This window comes from Euleptes europaea, chromosome 11, assembly GCF_029931775.1.
Source record: "Euleptes europaea isolate rEulEur1 chromosome 11, rEulEur1.hap1, whole genome shotgun sequence".
NCBI lineage: Eukaryota > Metazoa > Chordata > Lepidosauria > Squamata > Sphaerodactylidae > Euleptes > Euleptes europaea.
In genome coordinates this window covers 68,715,843-68,740,154 of record NC_079322.1, presented here as the reverse complement: position 1 = coordinate 68,740,154, position 24,312 = coordinate 68,715,843, and the positions used below count along the sequence as shown (strand labels likewise).

At 44.2% G+C, this 24,312-nt stretch overlaps 1 protein-coding gene and 1 long non-coding RNA gene across 2 annotated transcripts in view; both read right to left on the bottom strand.

Moving 5' to 3' along the window:
• Positions 1 to 5,841: 5,841 nt before the first annotated feature.
• On the bottom strand, positions 5,842 to 6,434 carry LOC130484834 (uncharacterized). The gene is made up of 2 exons (XR_008933696.1): positions 6,376 to 6,434; positions 5,842 to 6,004 (listed from the first exon to the last, which is right to left on the bottom strand). It is a non-coding gene; the product is annotated as an uncharacterized LOC130484834 (long non-coding RNA).
• Positions 6,435 to 13,465: 7,031 nt separating this feature from the next.
• PTPRN2 (protein tyrosine phosphatase receptor type N2) overlaps positions 13,466 to 24,312 on the bottom strand; it is a 674,076-nt gene continuing 663,229 nt past the window's right edge. The window contains exons 22-23 of the mRNA XM_056857125.1: positions 20,844 to 20,917; positions 13,466 to 13,561 (exon numbers count right to left, since the gene is read on the bottom strand). Of these exons, the coding sequence (XP_056713103.1) occupies positions 13,490 to 13,561; positions 20,844 to 20,917 (146 nt within the window). The 3' untranslated portion in view covers positions 13,466 to 13,489. The remainder of the gene's footprint in view (positions 13,562 to 20,843; positions 20,918 to 24,312) is intronic.

Here is a 24,312-nt window from a genome sequence, read left to right as displayed (position 1 = left end):
CGTGTCAGATCTCAGGAGCTAAGCAGGATCAGTACTTGGATGGGAGACCATCAAGGAAGACTTTGCAAACCACCTCGGCTTCTCACTTGCCTTGAAAACCCCTTGCTGGGGCCTCCATAAGTCGGCTGCGACTTGACAGCACTTTACACATACACACAAGCTGGATCCAATGACCCCATTCCACTAAGTCTTCCTCCAACAAAGACTTCCTTCAACAAAGGAAAACTTCTCATCCTGAGCAGAAGCTTTTCTCCACCAGAGAAAAGTAATTCACCATTGTGGGAAGTCTTCTTCCTTAGAAGGAAGGCATAGCAGAAGAGTGTCATAGGATCCCTGCTAGCAGATGTGGTGATGGCCAGAGGCCTAGATGGCTTTAAAAGGGGATTAGACAGATTCATGGAGGAGAGGTCTATCAGTGGCTACTAGCCATGGCGACTGAAGGGAATCTCCACATTTAGAGGCAGTAAGCCTCTGAATCCCCATGCCAGGAGGCAACACCAGGGGAAGGCCTTGTGCTCTATGCCCTGTTTGTTGGCCCTCAATAATAAGTGGTTGGCCACTGCGTGAGATAGGCTGCTGGACTAGAAGGACCACTTGTCTGATCCAGCAAGGCTCTTCTTATGTTCTTACCTAATTTAGCAGAAGGAAGTTGTAGGACCAAACCCTGTGTCTCCAACAACTTGCCTGGGTTGCTAGTGCAGCTATCCACATACAGCCGTGGAGAAGCTTAACTGTCCTGCTTGACTAAAAGATTCCCCGGGGCATGTGGCTGCCCACTGTTGGATGGGTTGGATGGGAGGGACGGTTCCAGTAGGACTATTCTCTCCAAGTATCAGAGGAGCAGGCCTATTATATTGGGTGCTGTGAAGCGCAGGCGGGTTGCTGCTGCAGTCGTCTTGCTTGTGGGCTTCCTAGAGGCACCTGGTTGGACACTCTGTGAATGGACTGCTGGACTTGGTGGGCCTTGGTCTGATCCAGCAGGGCCTTTCTTATGTTCTTATGAAACCCCACAACATCTAGCTGTAAAGACATTGGGATGCCGGCAAACAAAACAGGAGAGAGGATACAAGGGTTGTACTTGACCAGACACACAAGGTTGGATCCAGCAATCAGTAGCCACAAGGATCATACATCTTTCCTGCATCCCCCTTCCCCCAGTGGGACTATTCTCTCCAAGTATCAGAGGAACATGCCTATTATATTAGGTGCTTTGGAACTAGGGTTGCCCGGTGGTGGCGGGCAAAACCCCGGCAATTTGCCCCTTTGCCCGCTGACCAGCTGACGGTAGGCGGGCAAACGTGCACGCGCGTACACGCTGCTGCAGGTCACTTCCAGTTTACAACCGGAAGTCCCGCCTCGCGAGGGGCCTTATGCCATTCAAACTAATGCAATTCATCGGCGCGTCCACGCATTGCTGCATGATCCCAAGCTGTGCCTTAAAAGTCTCCCGCCGGAGGAGAGGTAGGACCTGGCAACTCTATTTGGAACACAGGTAGGATAGATGCTGCTGCAGTCGTCTTGCTTGTGGGCTTCCTAGAGGCACCCAGTTGGCCACTGTGTGAACAGACTGCTGGACTTGGTGGGCCTTGGTCTGATCCAGCAGGGCTTTCCTCATGTCCTTATGACTCATCTTATGGTCTGAATTGCTGTACCATCGCACAACATCTCAGCTTCACAGCTACTGTGAAAGAGAGTTTGGGGCCCTTGTCTACCTTGGTGGGGAGTAAACGTAGTGTAGGACAGTCAGATTGTTTGTTGTTGTAGTTCTTGGAGCCACACATCTATTTAGCTCGCTTGCTAGGCGCCAAGGGAATCCGCACCCCATTTATCACGTCACCACCCACTACTACAGCAGGATGATTGGGTGTCATAGAAAGGTGGCTAGGAACTGAACCTGCTCTGTCTTAATCTGGTTAAAACAGAGTGTGAACAAATGTTTTGAAGACAGGCAAGATGAATGATTAGAAGTGGTTAAATACATCCCACTGTGGGGAAGTAAAGAGATTAGGACTGTAGCAAGGAGGCAGATGAGAACCCATCGATCACGTTGCAGTGACATAATGAATGGCATGAAAGACTGCAGGGTAAACAGTTCTGTGTATCTTCTGGTAACAGGAGCCGAGTTAGTCCTGAAAATTATTTTGGGCTTTCCCTACAGGCCCACCTGCGTGGCATGTTAAGCTTGTGGCTGTTTGGCGATGTGTTGATGCGTGCAAAGACTGGGCAGAGCTAACTACTGCTTGCACCTGCCTTCTAGCCCAGGACCTCTAGTCCCTTCCACTACTGCTGCACCTGTCACCGCCGATGGTACATCTTTTTATGGACACGCAAAAGAATGTACATGCATGCGTGCACATGTGCGTGAGAAAACCCCTGGGGCAGAGCCTGAGGAGGGGAGGAACTTCAGTGCCATAGAGTCCAATTGCCAAAGTGGACATTTTCTCCAGGTGGACTGATCTCTTATCGGCTGGAGATGAGTTGTAATAGCAGATCTCCATCTAGTACCTGGAGGTTGGCAACCCTATGTGCCAGACAGCTTTGTTTCCCTGCAACCCTCTCCCCAGCAAGGAGGGTGTTATTTGTTTTTAGCAGGCTGTTCCCAGATACCTGCAACTTTACCTGACACATTACCAGAACTACTGAAGAGCAGGGAGTGAGCACCATATAATTTCCAGTGCTGACCGGCAGGTAGAAGCCAGCAATTTCACTGGAGTTTAAGGGGGGGGGGGAGAAATATCCTTTGTGCAACTAGATAGGTGTCAATCGTGTTCAGTGACCGTTGTTTCTATTGGCTGCCGCAGCGTCACTGACACATCCTCCAATTGGTTGATAAGCCTTATTGAGGAAGAGAAGGACACAACAGGCAAGAATCATATCACAAATGAGATGGCGTAACATTATACAGATACTCAGTTTGGCTACCCCATGATGTCACTGAAGACACTTGGAATGGAGTAGAAAAGGGTGCATACTTTCCCAAGGGGTGCTGGAATATCCCAGAAAAGGAAATCTTTTTTTTGACATTCTTCCCAATGTTGCTGGTATAGGAGTTTCATGTGAGCTTTAGTGACAAGCAGTACATAAATGCTCTCATGTATCTGGTTTCCAACACCTCTAGCAACATGTAGGACACAGAAATTGTGTCTCCCAAAGACATGTGGCGGTCATGCATTTATACGAATACAAGACTAGGGCCAGGTATGTTATAAAAAGGAGGGGGGTTATCTTGCATGCCAGGGGAAAAAATTAGGGGTATTTGTAAAGCTCGGGTCACGTGTATTACATTCAGAGCTGCCTTAAAGGTAAAGGTAGTTCCCTGTGCAAGCACCGGGTCATTCCTGACCCATGGGGTGACGTCACATCCCAACGTTTACTAGGCAGACTGTGTTTACGGGGTGGCTTGCCAGTGCCTTCCCCAGTCATCTACACTTTATCCCCCGCAAGCTGGGTACTCATTTTACCCACCTCGGAAGGATGGAAGGCTGAGTCAACCTCCTTTCGAGTAAATACAGTATCTTCCTAAGCAGCTCAGTAGTTGTTACTCGTGCAGGCATGTATCTTAATCTCCATTCCACAGATGAGGAAAAGCAGGAGGGCATTGGATCTGCTGATCAGCAAGAAGAGGGTGAGCTAAGGATACCTTGCCAGTGAAGTTGCCTAATTTGAGTGGGGTTAGAAGGGGTTAACTCTTCTTAGGATGGTCCTGCAAGTCTTGTATACCTGCTGTATGATGCTGAACATGCCTTGGTCTGGATGGGGGAAAAATTCACTTCTCCAGCTGGGTGACCTTGGGCCAGTCACAGCTCTCTCAGCCCCACCTCCCTCACAGAGTGTCTGTTGCAGGGAGGGGAAGGTGACTGTAAGCTGGGTTGATTCTTCCTTAAGTGGTAGAGAAAGTTGGCATATAAAAACCAACTATTCTTCTTCCTCCTTTGGGGAAGGGCAGGATTTAGGTGCTACTGAATATTTTGCATCTGGGCACGCCTTGCCGAGGAACATGATGCTAATGCGCCAGAAAGCTGTTATTAATAAGAATATTTTAAGTGAGCATATGTAAGTGATGATAGTAAAGCTACACTGGTGAAGGGGCAGCTGCCATTAAGCGTGTTGGGCACGTGCCAGCCCATACCTTTTAATGGGCTTGGGCACATCTTAACTCTGTGTGGCAATCTGCGTTAAGATTGTCTTGCCTCCTGACAGGGCCATAGATCCTGGTTTGCCACACTGAGGAGCTCAAAAATCTCAGAGCTAAAGTTTCAGATCACTGGAAGAACAAAAGCAATTTTTTTTAGGCTGCGGCTGAAGACCGGCTTGCAAATTCTTGGAACATCTGATTGGAAAGACGGCCAACTTTGTTAGAGATGACTATGTAAATTGAACGTGTGAAGCCCTGCGCTATCATCACCGGGACTGGGGCACATGGCAGCAGCTAACTCAGCAGCACAATGTGTCAAACAGCATGAGGCAGCACCAGGCAAAGCATCTTGTGCCAGGAATGTCACCCATTATTGTCACTCAGAGACGGGTGCTAGAATTTTGCCTCCAACCCCAATACATACCTGTCTTCTCTTTGCAGTGCTGCTGATGGGCACGATATGATGAGAACTTCCCTATGTCAAACTCAAACCCAAGACACGCCATCACTGTTGCAAGGCCCATTAACTAATGGGTGCAGGTTAGTTCCAAACCACAATTATTAGTTTGTTCAGTATACATCACCAATATTACGCATCAAAGAGCTGAGGTACATGACCAGCAGAGATACATGTGAAGCTCTTGCTGGAATGTGCCTTCGGGGGGGGGGGGGGCGGAATCACAATTAGAAATTGCCTGCAAATTGAAAATGAGCATGCAAAAGTAAAACTGTCTTCACCTTATGTGTTTTCCTGGTGTGCAAATTTCTTATTTGAGCAGCATTTTTAATATTGGGCAGGACTCAAAGGTCTTTTATGAGTGTTTTACCTGGGGTTCGATGCTCGCTCAACCCACACTTTTCTGTTGCGAATTCTAAACATGTTATGCACCAGCAATTCTGTTGCGAATGCTAAACATGTTATCATCGCCAGCTCAAATCTGGAAACGTCTGAGTCCCTGCCCCTTGAAAATGCTGCTTTGTAATTGGCCGTAGTGCTTACTGTGAGAAAAATGTCACACACACACACACACACCGCTCCTGTCCTGTATTTTGGGTTATGCATGGAGGTGAGGACTATTTGACCCAGGCTGATCTCAGGGGAGAATCGGGTTTTAACAGCATCGGGAAGACCCAGAATTTGCAATGGCTGGGCGCGAGGTCATCTCTGAGGGATGGAAAACTCATGCGTAACTCGAAGGAACAACCGAGTCAGTCCAGGGGCAAACATGAGTCACTGTACCCATGCAGGACCAAACACACAGTCGCCTGTCACCTGTCTGAAGTGGCATAGTACTGGCGTGTGATTCCTTCAGTGTGTTCTTTGGTTCCTGTTAGCAGGCAATTCACCTATGGGGCCATCACCTATCACTTCCACTCGCTGCTCCTGGTGTCTAGTCCTGTGCATTTTCTTCTGCTGTTGCACATGCACAGAAAAAAAAGGCCACCAGCCTTCAAGCAGCCGTTTTTTACATTGCCATGCATGCGTGTCTGCAGAATCATAAGGAAAGGTGGACAAAGCCCTGAGACCCGAACAGCAGTTGGAACAGCAGTGCTTGGAAAGGGAAAGCTACCTGGGAAGGGGCAGGAGGGTGCTTTTCAGACAGTTTTGTGGAGACTATTAAGGACTAGGATCATAGCAAATCCATAGATTCAGCTCGAGAGCCTTCGGTCTCCTCCCGGCTTCAGAGACAAACACCAGACTTCCATTTTGCAGTGTTCACTAAATGCCACAGACAGCATACTTTATTCACACGTGAGAATTTTTACAGAGGTAGAACAAAATATTTTGTATAATAATATACTTTTGAAATTATATACATATAAATAATCTTAACATATTTAAATGAACAAGAGAAACTTTTTTATAAACTGCAGAAAAGGGTGAGAGTCCGGTAACACCTTGAAGACTAACACAATTTCTGGCAGGGGATGAGCTTTCGTGAGCCACAGCTCACTTCTTCAGAGTCAGCTAGAATGTGATTCCATCGATCTAACTTCTCTACTTAAGGACAGATGGACTCACATTCTAGCTGACTGAAGACAGGAGCTGTGGCTCATGGAAGCTTATACCCTGCCAGAAATTTAGTTAGTCTTTAAGGTGCTACTGTAATCATTTATTAATACGGTCACTGACCAGCAAAAACAAACAACCAAACAAGCAAACATAAGGTGCTACTGGACTCTTGCTCTTTTCTGCTGCTATTGATGACTCACACGGCTACCCATCGTCTTCTATAAACTGAACAAGTTATGTGATCAGGTACAGTACAAAGAGCATGCAGACGACCCATCAGGGGCGATGCGTCAAAGGGGCAGCTGCTGTGTTGTGTGACATCATAGCAATGGAGGCTGTGGAGGAACCGGGGGCTGGACCCAGGCGGTCCATCAGCCATGCTTAGGGGATCACACCCATCGACAGCTGAACCCCTGCTGGTGTCGTGTTTCATTAGGAAGCAGCAACTCAAGGAAAATGTGCAATACTTTTAATTAGACGAAAGCGTCTTGGGTTTTTATTATTTTCTGCACTTGGGATATTGGGTTTTCCAGAAGCCTAAAACTATGAAAAGATTTTCAAATGCCAAATGAGATTTTTTTAGCAGGAAAGCATAACCATCTAATCTACACAGGGTATGCAAAGCAAACTCATAGAAACTCTACACTTGGAAAAAGTGAATGATCACAGCCATTTCCCCGAGAGTGTTTACTAATCAAATGGGGCAGGGGGGAGAATGTAAATTAAAAAGAGAGCTATTGTTCTGTGGCAAAACTCATCAAATACTTATGTTTTCTATTTCAATAAACAGGTTTTGTTCCTTTTTAAAAATTAATGTCTATTTCAGTAATTATGAAGTAGGTTTGTTTTATATTAATGTTCTACTTGATTAATAAAGCACAAAACCACAAATTGCAGGTAATATTGCTGTCATTCCCCAGTGGGACGTGTTGGGTTGGTATTATGCATGCAGTTTAGGAGAGATGTGCAAACAGCTTTTCTCCCCAGAGTTTCAATAACTGCTGGGGGTGGGGAGGGGGTAATTAAACTTCACTCACTTCTTGTTGACTGGCGTTTGTGGCTTTGGGACAAAAAAACCATTCTGAGCAAACAATCAGCAACAGTCCCTGAATAAAATCTGTAGGTAATGGTGATTCACAGCCATTCTAATAAACCTGTATTTGGACTTTGTAAATCAGATTTAGAAATCTTGAAGGCAGATGTGTCTCCTCCTGAGCATATTCATTATGGGAAGTCCATAACTTCCACTCGTCTGTCAAGGAACAGCAGCTCCCTGGACCAGCCTTAGGCCAAGGAATCACCAAAATGAAACATTAAAATATTCTTCCCTTTCGGACTGGATTTTGGAATTTGTACATTTCACAGATACATTAACGTCATCCTGCAACCAGAACATTGTACATAGCTGCTTGAGTCTTTCGCTCCTCTCTGTGCCTATGAGAGAATCTAGATGGCCTGCTAACAAGTCTGGTAGGGTCTTCTTTGGTCATCCAAGCAAATGGGTAACAGAAGGCTTTACCCATATTTAAATATTTTCATAGCAAGGTGCAAAACTCTGGCTGCAACAGTACATCTGCTTAAGGGATGCAGAACCACTCAAGTGGTCTTCATGCAGTTGGGTAGAAGCTGCTGTTCCATGATGGGTTTGTGCCAGGGGGTCACGTAGGGATGATTATGTGGGCCTGTCCTCTGCAGCAGACCCTCCAAATATTGCTTGCTTGGGAAACACCCCTCTGCTGTGCTGCAGTAAGATTGTTTTGACTTTCACGCACGCAACCCCTGGTATCCCAGAAATGCAGAGTCCATGCAGCCATGGTTTGGTGGGAAGGGAACCTCAGAATCCCCTGGTTTCAGTTCAAGAGCCTCCCCAAACCCTCTGCTGAGTCCAGCAGAAAGCATGGATGAGGAAGCAGCTCCGGGGCAGATTACTTTGGGATGAACTATGGTTCAGACCCCATTATTTGTGAAAGAGAGAACCTCTGCTGAAGAGGAAGAAGAAGAGGAGGAGTTAGTTTTCATATGCCGACTTTATCAAGTATCAAACTGTCTTACAATCACCTTCCCTTCCCCTCCCCACAACAGACACCCTGTGAGGTAGGTGGGGCTGAGAGAGTACGGAGAGAATTGTGACTAGCTCAAGGTCACCCAGCTGGCTTCATGTGTAGGAGTGGGGAAACTAACCCAGTTCACCAGATTAGCGTCCGCTGCTCACCTGGAAGAGTGGGGAATCAAACCTGGTTCTCCAGATTAGAGTCCACAGCTCCAGACTACCGCTCTTAACCAATACACCACTCTGGGTCTCTACTGGTACTAGGATCCTGCCTCCTGTCCTCCTTGAGCTGCTGCCACACCACTGCTTTTCAGACCATCAGCTTTGAATGATCTTTGCAATAATTACCTGGTTTGCAACAAGATGACAGGTTGTTGGAATAAAGATAATAAGTGTGGATGTACAAAACGGGAAAAAAGATTTGGCGATTATAAAAACTTGGTTGCTAAACAGAGATTATAAAAATTGTTTGAATGCAATTCTCTGTGATCCTAGGTTTAGAAAAGACGTTAAAAGATGAGGCAAGATCAACACAATTACCATCTGTGAAAGAGACCAGAGAGAAAGGATTATTGCTTTGGGATGGGCAATGTCCAAAAGGGATTGGGTAGGACGAGAGAAGTTTAAGAGAGGTCTGATCTTCTCAACTAGGGAAGGTGGCAGGCTTTTACATCTTGCCTGAGGGCAATAAGTGCACCAAATGCTTGATATTTTGATATTTGTGGTTTTAGGGGGCTGTTTTTTCTTTATGAGCATTGTTTTAATAGGACTTATCACAGTTTTAATATGACTTACAGTGATTCAATGGTATTAGTGTTTTAAGCATGCTGAGAGTTGCCCTGAGCCCGGCTTTTTGCTGGGGAGGGTGGGATGCTCCACCCCCCCCCCAACAAATCTGACAAAATCAATTTTGGCATTGGAAAAATATGGAAGTAGAAATCATTAAACAAAATGTAAGGCTTGCTGAATAATGTGGGAGCAATATCAGATGCAAAAAGCAGAGAAATGAACAATAACTACTTTCAATACATTCAATCCTTCGTTGTGTTCCTACCCTGCCTTAAAATGACATGCTTAGTATTCTACCACCCCATGAGCAATGAAAAGCCGCTCTTCTTAGCAAGGATTTGACCTTGGGATTCCAACCTCAAAACCCAACCATCTAGACAGTGCACCGCACTAGCTCTTACTGAGACAATTCCACCTGGATTCAGTAGACGACATCTATACACAGAGCCCCCTGCCTGAACCGGACCTACACGCATGTGTGCCCCGGCCAGATACCCACATTGAGCGCAATGGGGCAATGCACACTGTTCCCATGCAACATGGAACAGTGGTAGGTGCTATGACACCAAACAAGAGGGAGATTCTGAAGGGTGGGGCTGAAGGCCACCACCGTCCCCCAAAGGGGAGCCCAGTGAAGCCCGTGTTGATCACATCTACCTCGTGCTGAGACACATCTGAAGCCCTCCGCAAGTATCTCATTTCAGTTCCCCGTGTCTCTGGATCAGAGCTTCTGGGTTGGTTTAACATTAGAAAATGTAAAATAAAACCGAATTGCAAATGTTACTAACAATGTGCAATGAAATTGCTTTAAAACAAACTGAAGAAATGCTCTCTAAATGATAACACGGTCTGCGGTCTGTTCCTATGCATATTTACTCAGAAATCAGTCCCAGTTTCCACTGAGCTTATTCCCCAATATGTATTCATTGAACCACACAGCCTGATAATTTTTGCACCTATGGTTTTAGATGCTGCAAATGGACACAGAGATGAGGTAAAGTGAACAAGTACAGGGACTAAAAGGCTAACAGAACGTTTGGTATTTGTAAAACATTCTTGGAGATGCTATACTGGGAGTAATAATAATAAACAGTTACCCGCCCCGTTCTTAACCCATCGGTGTTAAGGTGTCATTCAGTTTAGGATTGCACTAATTGATTAACTGAATAAGCAGACAAAAAGCTGCAGGCTTACAGTGTCACCATAAGCAGAGATGCACCCTTCTAATGCAATTAAAGTCAATGGGATTAGAAGGATGCGACTGTGTATAGGACGGTTCTGATGAAGAGTTAATCTGCAACAGAATGGATTATATCAGAGACAATCTCAAAACAATCTTTATGCCACAGGAAACGTATTATGCTTTATTTCCTTGAAAAGTTTTGTCTGTGAAGTCATTTTGAAACTGGGAATGTAAATAAATGGTTGAATAAGGATGATCCTCCACTGTAGATCTTTGTCCTTCTAGTATGTCAGGATGGCTTTAGCTATGCCCCTTGTGTTTTGCTAGACCATGTTATGAAAGCAATATCCAGTACTGAAGAAATCATGCCAGCTGGGATTCACAGGAAAAGAGATCTAGCCACTTAATTGCAATAGAGAATGAGACCCCAGCCCTTAAAGAAATCAGATGCTTAAATTTAAAGTTAGACATAATACGATAATTTTACAGAAAATTAAAGCTATGGTGCAATACAGATTTAGTGGGAGGATAATAAAAAAAAGTTGCTCGAGAAAATGTGGGCCATTTGTTAAAACATGATATAATTCATTTTAGCCTAAGTTGGTTTCATGTAAGGACAATGCAAAATGATATATACCAAGGAGTCCACTGACTGAAGAGGGCAGGGACACAGCTGGTCTGGAAAAGGGATCCTTAGCATACAGCCCAGCAAAACCATTGAAAAAGGGCAATTAAATCTTGAATGCATAAAGATTCTAATTTTGGACTAATCAGAGAATCCAGATAGGAAGGAAGACTACCCTTAGGTAACAGGCCCAGGTCGCGCGGAGAACATTTCCTCCAAGCATCAAAATAAGTGTAACTCAATTTGGCCACGTATTTTACATTGATCTACAGAAGAAGAGTAAAGGTCCTCCACCTTCAAATTTACAAGTGATAGCTTCTGTTTAAAATGTGGGAGCCAGGGAGCCTTATAAGAGTCCTTGAGGGTTAAGCTTAACAAGCTACCCTCCAGGGTGACCTAGCCTCCATGAGAAGGGGACTGGACTGTTAAGATCTCAAACACTTTACCAGCAACCACAAGCGTGAATCCTCAATATGCCCTAAACTTATGGCTGTTACTTAATGAGTAACAAGATGTCTCAAGAACATTCCATTTCCTAACAAAGAGCCACGAGCCACATTTGCCTCTTTAGAATGTACATTCCGATTTGGATGTTGCTACGCAAGTTTGCAAAAGCCCGCTGCGTTATCATTTATCTCCAGTAAATCTCATTCCAAACTCTGGCAGATACTGTATCAACCAATTTCGCCTTCCCCAAACTCCTGTTCTGTGGCTGCTAAAAGTAATAAAAGGAAACCTGTTAAGCTTAAATTACCTAATGAAGAGGCCATTTTCTTATTCATATCCCATTACTTTCTTTTACTTATTACTGGAGCAGCTCTGAAATGCTGATGCCACAGAACAAACATGTGGTTAAATGTACAGCGAGCAAACGGAACGGGGAGAGAAGAGTCTGCCGTAACGGCTTTACGATACTAATCCAGTGATGAAATGTGCAAGCCAAGCACTGAACACGTGCCAAGAACGGCGAGCAGAAGCATACACAGGAAAGTGAACACGTTGAGAGCTTGAGGGAAACAACCCTTTTAATTCCTAGAAGGTATATCTTCTATTCACGCTTACATTAAAACAGTGAAGACAACGGGCCCAACCCTGCAAACGCTGCTGGCTAAACATTTTTCTATTCATCCCAGGGGGCTTGCGTGGGTGGTGGAGACCAGATGCGGCAGCTGGGATTGGAAACTGCCATGCAGAGAACCCTTTTGACGTTATTGGTGTACGTTGCAGCTTAGCTAGGTGGATTGTGCTCAAGAATCACAGCCTTTTTTTTCATTCTGCAAGGCACTTTGATCTTCCTGTTCTAGCCAAATTAAGCTAAATTACAGATTTTCAAAAATGTTAATTCTTAAAAGACATTTAGAAAGTGCGAGATCTCAGAATTTAATTAGGATTCTGAAAACAAACAACCGTATCAATGCCCTGTGATTCAAATAATCTTTTTCCCCCCTTCAATTTAATGCTCAAGCAAATCCCAGTCTCTTGGAATCAACAAATGGTACAGGCAACTTCCTCCGTGTGTGCAAGGGGATGCGTCTGGACATTGTTCCTTTTCTGTGTTTCAAAGGGAATTAATAGTCACAAGCAGCAATTTTGAAAGCAATCACTGGCAAGTAGTATAGTTCACATTAATATGGCTACTCATAATGGGATTCCGAAGCAAGGTGTGATAGCTCTGAATTATTGTGCAAATTGAAATGTGACAAACAACTTTATCTTTTGAAGACCTGCGCTAAGCGATTTATTCAGATATGCCCAAAAGCCATTAAAAGAATCCCTTTTCGGGTCTTCAAAAATGGGATATATTTTGATAAATCAGCCGTAAGAAATAAAACACACGGATAAATGCATTTTCTCCTCTAACTCTACAAAAAAAAAGGGATCAGCAATGAACAAGCTGCCAATGGGGGCTTTCAACTCCCATTGAGATGTTCCATTATTCAGCTCCCCACCCCCATTATGGCAGTGATACACAATAAAAGTTTGCTGTGCTCTTTGGAACCTGGGGCCCCTGCTAACGTGACTGCCTTTGTCTCCAAGTTGTGATGTGGACTCAGATTTGCTTCTGTTCATTGCACAGAGTTGAAAAGTAAACAACAGTTAAGGAAATACGTCTACTTGCCACGGCGCAGCATGAAGCGGCACGGCCTCTTTATGCGAGACGCTGGACCTGTGTTTACCACCACGCGCAGCACCATTCTGCGTGCTCGCCTGGCCTTTGTCAGAATGATCTCAAGGCTTCGTTGTTCTTTTTTAATTGGGCCCCCTGCTCCTTTTATTCAGCCCTGAAAAGTTACAAAACATAGGAGAACACTACGTTGTCGAAGATACACTGAATGCACTGTTAACCCACAACACTGCATATTTCCTATGAACAAGGTGTACGTGTGCTTTTTGATAAGGTGAAATTTAGGGCTTCAAGGCTGTAAAAGGAACGGAGGGGAATTGTTCTCGTCAACTGAACCAAGGCCTCAATGTATTATTATTTTTGAATATCATAAGACAAGAATAAAATACACGTGTTAACTGTTGAACTTTAAACTGGCAATAGAAGTTTGCAAAGACCCTATCGATATGTGGTTACAATAGAAGACACACAGCTAAGGTCAGGTCACGGTTTTCCAACAACATTCACAGGGACCGAGGATAAGGAAACAGAGAGGTCCCTCCGGGAACCTCCAAGGACGACGAGTTGCTCACTGCGGAAGTGCTTTCAGTATCGCATTAACTTCTTCAGCCACAGCTGTCAATGCAAACTCAAACTGTTCCTGTGGACAGAACAAATAAACACTTCAGAGTATTTCCAGGAATCTTGGAGAAGTATTTAGCAAAAATATCTACAGCTAATTGCAGAGCAAGAGGCCAAAGAGAAAAGGTTGTGATATAAATGGACAAAACAAAGTATAGAAGCTCAGAGGAATCATTAACAGCAAATAAGATCGAAGGTCTATTATATTATATGCCTATTCTATTAGGTGCTGTGGATCACATGCAGGATGCTGCTGCTGCAGCCATCTTGTTTGTGGGCTTCCTAGAAGTACCTGGTTGGCCGCTGTGTGAACAGGCTGCTGGACTTGAGGGGCCTTGGCTTTTCTTATGTTCTTAAGATCCATTAGTTCTGTGAGCAGTAAGCAAGATCGAGCTTCTTCCAATATGTATAGGGGAAGCTGGTCTGAGACTTGATTTCCACATTCTGAAATCTTTAATGCATATATATGTGCAGCCCCACCATCTACCATATTAGAAGGGAGATTTAAGAAGATCCCCAGGGTGGAGAGACTTTGCTCGTGTAACACAGGGGAGCTGGAAACCATTGAGCATGTATTTTTAGATGTCCCCTCTACAAGTCAGCCCGCTTCAATATTATTGACCCTTTGATTAGGGAAATGGGCTCTGGTGATGAGAGTGAATGGACCAAAAGGTTTCTGCTGGGAGACAGCTCACCAATCACTGCCCAGGTCGCAAAATACTGTGCAGTAGCCATGAAGCTACGTCACCTTAATGTACTTCCTTAATCTGTGAAAATGTAAAATTGGGTGATTCCTAATTTTGTTGACTTTGGTTGTAAACATCTACTCTGTATGGTCAGTTTCTGTTTTACCTGTTTTATCTGGCATACTAGCTGCAAATAAAATGTATTTATTTATTTATTATATGCTTACTGTTCTATTCTGCATCACTGAAGAAGCTCGGAGCAATTTTGTGGGGCCTCTCTCACCGTCACTGATCACATGAGCTGCACCCTGCCCAACCCAACAATTCTGCAGTAGCACCACGCATTTCAATACCGTTAACTACTATGAGATACCTAGAAGCCATCTTAGTGACTGGCATGTTTTAGATACATTTTGTTTAACTCCCTGTAATACATAATGCCGGCTCAAGGTTGACTCCGCCTTCCATCTTTCCGAGGTCGGTCAAATGAGCACCCAGCTTGCTGGGGGTAAAAGGAAGATGGCTGGGGAAGGCACTGGCAAACCACCCCGTAAAACAAAGTCTGCCTGGTAAACGTTGGGATGTGACTTCACCCCATGGGTCAGGAATGACCCGGTGCTTGCACAGGGGACCTTTACCTTTTTAATGCATAATGAGAACACACTTTGAAGAAGTGTGCCTTTATTTAAATGGAGGCTTCACTTAACGGCTAGAACTCAGATATGTGCAGACACATCAGGGGTATACTCCTACAGCTTTTAAGATCCAACAGTGAAGTCACACTCTGGGTACCATCTTTTGTTGGGTGCAGAGTTGACATTCACAAGGAGTTCAGTCTTTGCACTAGCTGCCTTGGTATTGTGCAAAGTTGACCGTCAAGAGGTGTGTTTTGGCCCCCTGGTTTCCCTCTCTTAGGAAGCTGTCAAAGACATTATTTTGATAGGGAGAACCTCCGTTCAACTGCTGCTTTTGTATCTGCGGTGAAGGACTGCCGCCGCTTGGTTTGTTTTTGGTTGAAGATAATGTTAGCACTGACTGTCATTTTTTTAAACCACTTGAAATGTAAGATTGAGAAATGGTTTAATAGTAAATGTTTGACAAGTTATATGAGACACAGATCTCCAGATAGTAATTATAAGAAGAAGAAGAAGAGTTGGTTTTTATATGCCGACTTTCTCTACCACTTAAGGAAGAATCAAACCGGCTTACACTCACCGTCCCTTCCCCTCTGCACAACAGACACCCTGTGAGGTAGGTGGGCCTGAGAGAGTATGACTAGCCCAAGGTCACCCAGCTGGCCTTATGTGTAGGAGTGGGGAAACCCACCTGGTTCACCAGATTAGCATCCGCCGCTCATGTGGAGGAGTGGGGAATCAAACCCGGTTCTCCAGATCAGAGCCCACTGCTCCAAACCATTGCTATTAACCACTACACCATGCCGGCTCTCCTTGAAGGTATGTCAGAACATTTATGAAAATGTTTTAATTGTCAACGAATACATTCCCCCTATTGAAATTAGTCATCTCAGAGAATATCAGTAACAGCGAGTATCTCCATAAATTCCCCCCCAAGCCTTGTCATGTATGTCAAATGCATCTCATTGCACATATATTACCAACGAAAGGTAAAGGGGAGGGGAAATTCCCATCTCCCCCCCCTTGCTTGGCTGGCTACTTGCCAGCCAACCTGCATACCTGCAGTGCCCATGTAGTGGTGGCTCCCACTCCCCTACTCTCCTGCAGCACTGCCACCTCTGTCCACCTGGCTCACATGGCAATGAGGGAGTGGCATCTCCCACTTCTCACCTGCCTACAGCAGCACAGGGTGGGGGTCAGTGGTGACGACAGCTTTGGCTCTTCCCCTCTTGCCTGCTCACCTGGCCAGTAGCTCCCACTCCCTCCTCCTCTGCCCAGTTCTGGCCGACAGGGATGCTCCTATATGTGGTCTGCACAAGCCCCACCCCAGGTTTGCAGGAAAAAAACAACCTAACTGAACCTGGTAACTCTCTGGGTTTATTGATCTGCATGGGAGCCAAGTTAGCATTAAAAATGTAAAGGTCCTCTGTGCAAGCACCGGGTCATTCCTGACCCATGGGGTGACGTGACATCTCGACGTTTACTAGGCAGACTTTGTTTACGGGGTGGTTTGCCAGTGCCTTCCCCAGTCATTTCCCTTTACCCCCAGCAAGATGGGTACTCATTTTACCAACCTCGGAAGGATGGAAGGATGAGTCAACCTTGAGCTGGCTATATGAAACCAACTTCCATTGGGATCGAACTCAGGTCGTGAGCAGAGCTTGGACTGCAGTACTGCAGCTAACCACTTTGTGCCATGAGGCTCTTAAGTTAGCATTACTTAAAGTATAAATGTCAATATACTTCTGTTCCAGTCAAACTTAGAAACAAACAAAAATTGAGCCTAATGTGTAATATCATAACTTTTACATGGAAGGTTGCAATGATGGGAGGGAAGTGGAGAAAGAAGGACTTTATCTAGCCGTAGAGAGCACCCTTTTGTGTTTGGGGTTGTTGTTTTTTTGCCATCAAGTCACAGCTCATTTACGGCGACCCCGTAGGGTTTTCAAGGCAAGAGTCATTTGGAGGTGGTTTGCCATTGCCTGCCTCAGCGTCATGACCCCGGTATTCCTTGGAGGTCTCCCATCCAAATAGTTAACCGGGGTCGAGGCTGAGAGTGTGTGACCGGCCCAAGGTCACCCCGCAAGTTTCCATGGCAGAGTGGGGATTCGAACCAGGGTTTCCCGGATCCTAGTCTGACACCTTAACCATTACACCATGCTGGCTCTCTCACTTATTATAAAGGTATAATATTAGACTGAGTATTTTCTAAGGCTTACTAGAACTTTGAAAGAACACAAGCCTTTCTCCACACTGTTTAATAATGTTGCTTCAGCACTGGAGAAGTAGCAATGATTTCATTAGTATTTTGTAGACTAAACATGTGCGTCAACTTAATCAACAAGATAGTTAAATTGTGCTTAACTCTCTCACTGAAATCAGTGAGACTTTAAAATGGTTGGATTATGCCCTATAAATCCTTGCGATTGCAGAAAAATATTTTGAATGACCCAACCATCCAGTGGACTCTGTAAACACGGACTGCTGTCTGCTGGAAATTCAATGTCACGGCTGTTTATTTTGCCTAGAGAGACACACTAATTGGCATTTCTAACCTGATTTTTAATCCATTGTTTTAAATTACTCCAAGAGGCTCAATGCCTTATTTGTATTCAGCTGGGAGAAAACATGGTTTGTTTAAATCTAGCACATGTGCAAAATTCTCTGGAGGCTGCACGCTGTTGGCACGTTGCCAGATATTCAAAGTTTGCAATGCCCTTGGCACAATTAAAAGTAGTTTGGGCAGTTTTAACAAGGGAGTGAGAAGTCAAGAGCGGACAAGCAAGGTGAGCTAAACTTTGAATCGTTTTATCTGATCGTAACATGCTGATGAAGTCCTTCCAAGTACAGCTATAGTCCAGAGCTGACCCTGAACCATATACTAGAAAATTCAGACTGTGTGTCAGGACTAAGCTGAGCACTGGATTTGCATGCTGCTTATTTTCAGTATTCTCCTTTACAGCATTTGGAATATTTTAGGAAGGACTGCTGGTTCTATGGCTAACTGCCCCAAGGCATGCACACTGCAATCCTGGGCAGAGTTACTCCAGTCTAAACTCTCAGATTTCAATGGGCTTAGATTGGAGTAACTCTGCACAGGATTTAACTGACTGTTATTTACCATATCTAGATATTCTCTGTCTTTGTCATGACCTCGGTTTACGTTTGCCAAGTCAATCTTAGGGCTGTTGAGGTTGTTTGTTATTACATTTTCCACTGGCTTGGGTCCCTGGTAGTGATTGCTATAACATACAGCAAAATCATCTGCCAGAAACAACATTACTTCCATGACCTGGGATTTTTACCCATTGCAATTTCTCTGTATCAAATTAATTTCTTTTTATGATTTTTTACTTATTGGAACCTGTGCTGTCCTTGAGATACAACTCAACAAGCCGCATCTAATGCATCAATCCCCCCCCCCCATGACGCCTTCAGATGTGTTTCCTGGCCCCCACTTGTGTCTCCCCGCAAACACTTACTCTTTGAAACAACGGGCCAATCCTGGCAACTCTTTGGAACAACAGGGGCTTCAGACGACCATTGGAGAAATCACCCTTGGGTCTGCAGGGAGCACCAATGGAAAAATAGGTGCCCCATCATCAAAATGATGTTTAGCTTGAAACCTCCCAACATTTGCCACTGCCCCTCATGAAAGCTTTTCTGTGATTTGTTCCACCTCCCACGGCAGCCATTTTGTGGTCATGCCCACTATTCTTTCCCATAATTCCTAAAGTGGCCACAGGTTCAAAAATGTTGAGCATGCCTAAAGTATGAACCACCAGAAGCTAAAATTACCCTTTTTGGAGGTGGGTGTCTGCACTGAAAATGGCGATTATACTAAAACTGAACTTTCTTTTTCAATTTTTGCCAGTGAGATTGAGAAAGGAGCAGACTAAAAAACAGAAATGGTAACATCCGCATTCTGGCTAATAGTCGCATATTTGGATAGCCCAGCCTAGCGTGACCTTGTCAGATCTCAGAAGCTAAGCAGGGTTGGCCCTGGTTAGAATTTGGATGGGAAGCCCAGGGTTGCTATGTAGAGGCAGGCAATGCTAAACCACCTCTGAATGTTTCTTGCCTTGAAAATCCTATGGGATTGCCATAAGTCAGCTGTGACTTGACAGTTTTTTTAAAAAAAGACTAAGGGTGGCATTATGACTAAATAAAAGCAAACATCCAAAATATTTGAGAAATGGCTTTTAAATTCCAGGCTAGACTACTGTAACTTGCTCTACACAAGGTTTCCCTTAGAATTGATCTGGAAACGTCAACTAGTCCAGAAGGCTGGGGTGGCGCATCTCCTTACATGGACTGGCACCATCTAACCAGGGCTCTGCCAGCTGCACTGGATCCAGATTGAGCACCGAATTAGGTTTAAGGTTTTGGAATTCCTATTTATTCTCTGCTCTTATGACAACAGTCTTGAGCATGAACAATTCTAACAACAAAACAACATTAAAAAGAGAGAAGATTTTGGTATTGACCTTCAAAGCCCTAAATGGTCTGGGACCATTGTACCCTTGGGCCCGTCTCTCCGGGCAAACCCCCCAAAGAGCACTTTGCTTGGTTGAAAAACATCCTCTGGTGATCCCTGGCCCAAAAAAATCTGGCTGTCCTCAACCAGGGCTCTAGCCCAGCCTGGTGGAACGTGACGCCCAGTGAAATTCACACCTTGCGGGACTTAAAGCGATTCCGCTGAGCCTGTGAAACTGTGCTGTTCCGCCAGGCATATGGTTGAGGACAGCAACAGAATTCCATTGGTATTCAATCTAGCTGGCCTCTCCTCCCCCAACCTTATTTGCCTGTGCTATGTGCTTGCAACTAGTTTTTAATTTTTGTGGCTGCTATATGTTGAGGTTTTATAGACATATTAGGTGCCTGGTTTTATCATAAAGTTTTATGTAACATAAATCATTTTAAATGTTTTAGAAAGGGCGATGGCCCAGGCTAGCCTGATCTCGTCAGATCGCAGAAGCTAAGCAGGGTCAGCCCTGCTTTAGTATTTTGATGGGAGACCACCAAGGAATACCAGGGTTACTGTGCAGAGGAAGGCACTGGCAAACCACCTCTGTTAGTCTCTTGCCATGAAAACCCCCAAAAAGGGGTCGCCATAAGTCGGCTGTGACTTGGCGGCACTTTACACACACACAAATCAAATACATAAATAAACAAACAAATCTCTCATGAATTTGGGCTAAGTACCGATTACATTCAAGTCTACCAAAACTTTCATAATAAGTGAGATTGGCCCCAAGAACGTTTGAATCTGGAAGAAACAGAAAGTATCTAGATACAAAGATTTTTGTTCATGATCGGATACAATCTTACAGTGACATTAACTTCCAAATGAATGAAGGGCCTAGTTGTAGTAAAATTTTAAAATGTCTGACAACCTTTGAGAAATAAGAATTACACATTTTAAACTAAGATTTATAAAATTCTTGCAATGTGAGCTTGCAAAGGCTAAAAAGAACAAATGGTGAAATGGACTCTAAATATTCATGAAAATATACCCATGCAGGTTTGGGAACCTCTCTAGACAACAGGACAGTGGGTTGAATTGTGCAGAGCTATTCCACTACGTGGCTGTTGTCCCCCGGTGCAAGAGACAAAAAGGAATACTTGCAATGTTAAGTGCTGTATTAATAAACAGTGAATTAATACATGCATAACCTACTCTGTCCTAGGATTTCAGCATCTTACAAAAAAAAAACCCCAATATATGCTCAGTGAACCTGCGTGTGTTTGGAAGAAACAATCTATTTCCTGAAATTTAAAAGCATGTATTTCATTTTGTCATCTGCGGATTGATGTGTTTTATACTTGATAATCCAGCTTGACATTAAGAGATGTTACAAGGGAGAACAACATGTGCCAAACAGAGTACCCTGCGTTAAATTATGTCTCTTCAAGCTTCCCAAAAGGGGTAAAAAAGAGTTTATATTATTCAAAACCTATGTGGATTAAACTGCAGTACCTTTGTCTCTACCATGCCAGGTCTCTGGTCCCTCAAGTGCTCCAGGGTAGCAGCAATATCAATCTCTTTAGCACCTGGAAAAAAAACAACACACAATTTTTTAAAAAAACCCTGCCAATTGGGTTGAGTTCCAAGCGCTGATAATGGTGGGCTGCATCTGTCAATCTCCGACTATTGGATTCCCTTTGGGCAAACAGCCCAATTGAAAATTATACAGTCATCTCTCGGCAGACTTGGCAGGCTGCTCCAAAATTGGCATTTGGAGATGGGGGAGGGTGGGAAGAGAAGAGAAAAGCCAAGGGTAGAGCTTTGATGAGCATTAGTTGTGTATTTTAAAAAGGAGAGAATTCTTAGATGTCTCTATAGTTACACAGAAGCATTAAAAATATATTTACTGCAAATTAAGAACGCACTTTTAAAAAATCAATGTGTAATATTTCATTATTATACTACCTGATGCATGACTGTGTTGATTGCAAAACCTATGGCTTATTTTAACCAGGAATGGCTTGTGAAGCCAGGATTCAGCTCACAGTCACTCACATACGGGCTCCACACAATAAACCCTGGCTTTATTGCCACCTCTCTGCAGCCTGGTAGGGCTAACAGAAAACATGGCAGGTTTAAACCAAGATGAAGCCAGGATGTCTGCATTCAGACACTGTGCAAGATCACAGTTAAGACCAATTATGGTTAATAAAACCAGCTTCAGTTCCTGGTTTAACACACCCCAACTAACCATTTGTAGATACCATGAACAATCAAAAAGATAAATAAGTAGGTTCTAGATCAAATCAAGCTTGAATTCTCCCTAGAAGCTAAAGTGACTGAACTGAGGCTACCATACGTTGGTCTCATCATGAGAAGATTCACTAGAAAAGAAAATGATGCTAGGAAAAATTGAAGGCAGACTCAACGTGAGATGGATTGACTCAATAAAGGAAGCCACGGCCTTCAGTTTGCAAGACTGGAGGAAGGCTGTTTTCAAAAGGACATTTTGGAGGTAATTGAGTCATAGAGTCTCCATAAGTTGGAAGCAACTTGACGGCACACACACAGCTAACCATAATTATTGTATTCAGACAATCACACTAACTATCATTTAGAAGGAGCTGGTGAAAACATAATGGAAAGCACTTGGGAAAAATAAAGGTATCAACATTGACCAAATTTTATTTTCTTATGAAGGGGGAAGCAGCTTCACAAGTAAGCTCTCCTCAAGTTTCTTCTCCTCCCTGTGTACCAAACAGCTGGCACTGCTGCTCGCCAGTTCCCAGGAGAATTAACTGAGCTGGCCAGTAGGAGGGATGCTAGCGTTGTGCACCAGGCAACCACGTGGTACCTTCAGAACAAAACACTGAAAGCTCCAAGCGAAGTCTAACGTCGTTTTTAGCAAACCCACTAACTGACATGAGTAAATTACATCTGCAGAGCTGATGTGGTAAGATAGTGTCGGAGCTGGAATGTGGATATTTTCTCAGTTGTGTTGAGGTTAGTGGAATAATGCCACATATGCCACCCTGAGCTTCATTGAAGCATCACCTCAGAAACCTTCATAAGGAAAGGAATCATAGAATTCTATGATTCTAAGTTCTTAGTATCACCAATATACAGACATAGACAAAGACAGAAATGATTCTTAGTATGAGAGGCCTATGCAAGAAGAATAATAGAATCACAGAGTTGGGAGGGGCATACAGGCCATCTAGTCCAACCCCCTGCTCAATGCAGGATCAGCCTAGAGCATCCCTGACAAGTGTTTGTCCAGCCTCTGCTTAGACTGCCAGTGAGGGGGAGCTCACCACCTCCCTAGATAGCTGATTCCACTGTTGAACAACTCTTACTGTAATCCCCCCCCCCGATATCCATCTGGTACCTTTTCACCCGCAATTTAAACCCATCACTGCGAATCCTATCCTCTGCTGTCAACAGGAACACCTCCCTGCCCTCCTCTAAGTGACAGTCTGCCCTTCAGATACTTAAAGAGAGCAATCATGTCCCCCCTCAATGTGACATTGGTGCCCCTTAAACATTACAGCAGTGGGGAGGGACCCTGCTCCTCTGGAGGTTCATTCCAAGGCCTGGTGCCACACAGGTAGGGCTTCATACGGTTCTTCCCACCACCCCAATTCCAGCTCAGTGATGATCGTGCGAGCAACGGGTTCTGCTATCTGTTACCTGAGATCTGCTAAAGACTGGTGGCAAAGAAGATGCTATACCACTGCTGTAAGAGCACTGTCATCGCCCTTTATTCTGACTTTGTTTTCACAAAAGGATCAGGATTTGTGTTGAAGTGAATGGTAGTTTAAAAAAAGGGCCCATGAGTTGCTTACTATTCGGGTTATGTTAAGGGTGCGTATTCCTCGTACAAAGTAATTTTCAAACGCGGCTTCATAGACCTAGCAGATGTGGCACTGGACTCAGAAGGCTTGGATTTTAATTAATTCCCAGCTTTAGTCAGATTTTCCCATGTTACCCTTAGGCTGTTGCTTAATCTGCATTTCAGGCAGCCGCAGAACAGTCCAAAGTGTTATCAAGCAAACAAGCTCTACTCTCAACACCAGAAAAAACTGTTGTGATTTTTGTTAAGGCGGACAATGGTAAAAAGGTTTCTGGCTAGCCTTACCCATCTATGTGATAATCTCCAATCTGATAACACCCCACCCTGGGTTTGCACAAGTAAGCCAAAATTGTGACTGAACAGCCAGCTAGCAACCACCATGCTGATCAAATCGGCCGATGGCTCAAGGACGCGCGAAGGAAAATTTAGAATGATTATGTGCCTTACTACGAGTGAGTGTACATTTCTGTGACTACTCCATGTGGCAAAATGTTTGGCTCTCCACCATCACCACGTCTACAGATAGCCATCCAGTGGAGCTTTTCTGCACTGTGAGGTAGGCTACTTCTTCAAGATTGTAACAGTATGAATTAAGAGGTTCACTATGATGTTTGCAAAGCTTTTAACAGACAATGCTGCTTCCATCCGTCCAACCTGGATGCTACTATCTTAGCAGTTCAGTCTCAGTTTTTTCCAAGAGCTTTAAAAAATTGTAGTTGGGAAATCTGGGGGAGTACTGAAAAAAAACCCTACTACTTTGGTGACCTGTTTTCCCTTTGGCAAGGAAGGAAATGCTTCTTAAAACAAGGGTTTTCTCACTCAAGATGTACAGCATGAAAAAGTGTGAGGGCTCTGGAAAATTTGGGGGAGCACTGAAAAAACGTGGTTTTATAGGAAAGTACTGCAGATTTTTCTAATTAAATTAATAAATACTGCATATATTATCTTACCTATTTGTTCCCCCAAAAAACACCCAAGACCCCCTTTTTCAGAAGAAATTTTTAGTAGTAGCGCCCTTTAACCAACATTGGTTGATGCACCACCGATAATCCTTTCTTTGCAAGTGTCGCCTGGACAAAGTTATCCATGAGGTGTAGCTAGGGTCGCCAACCTCCAGGTACTAGCTGG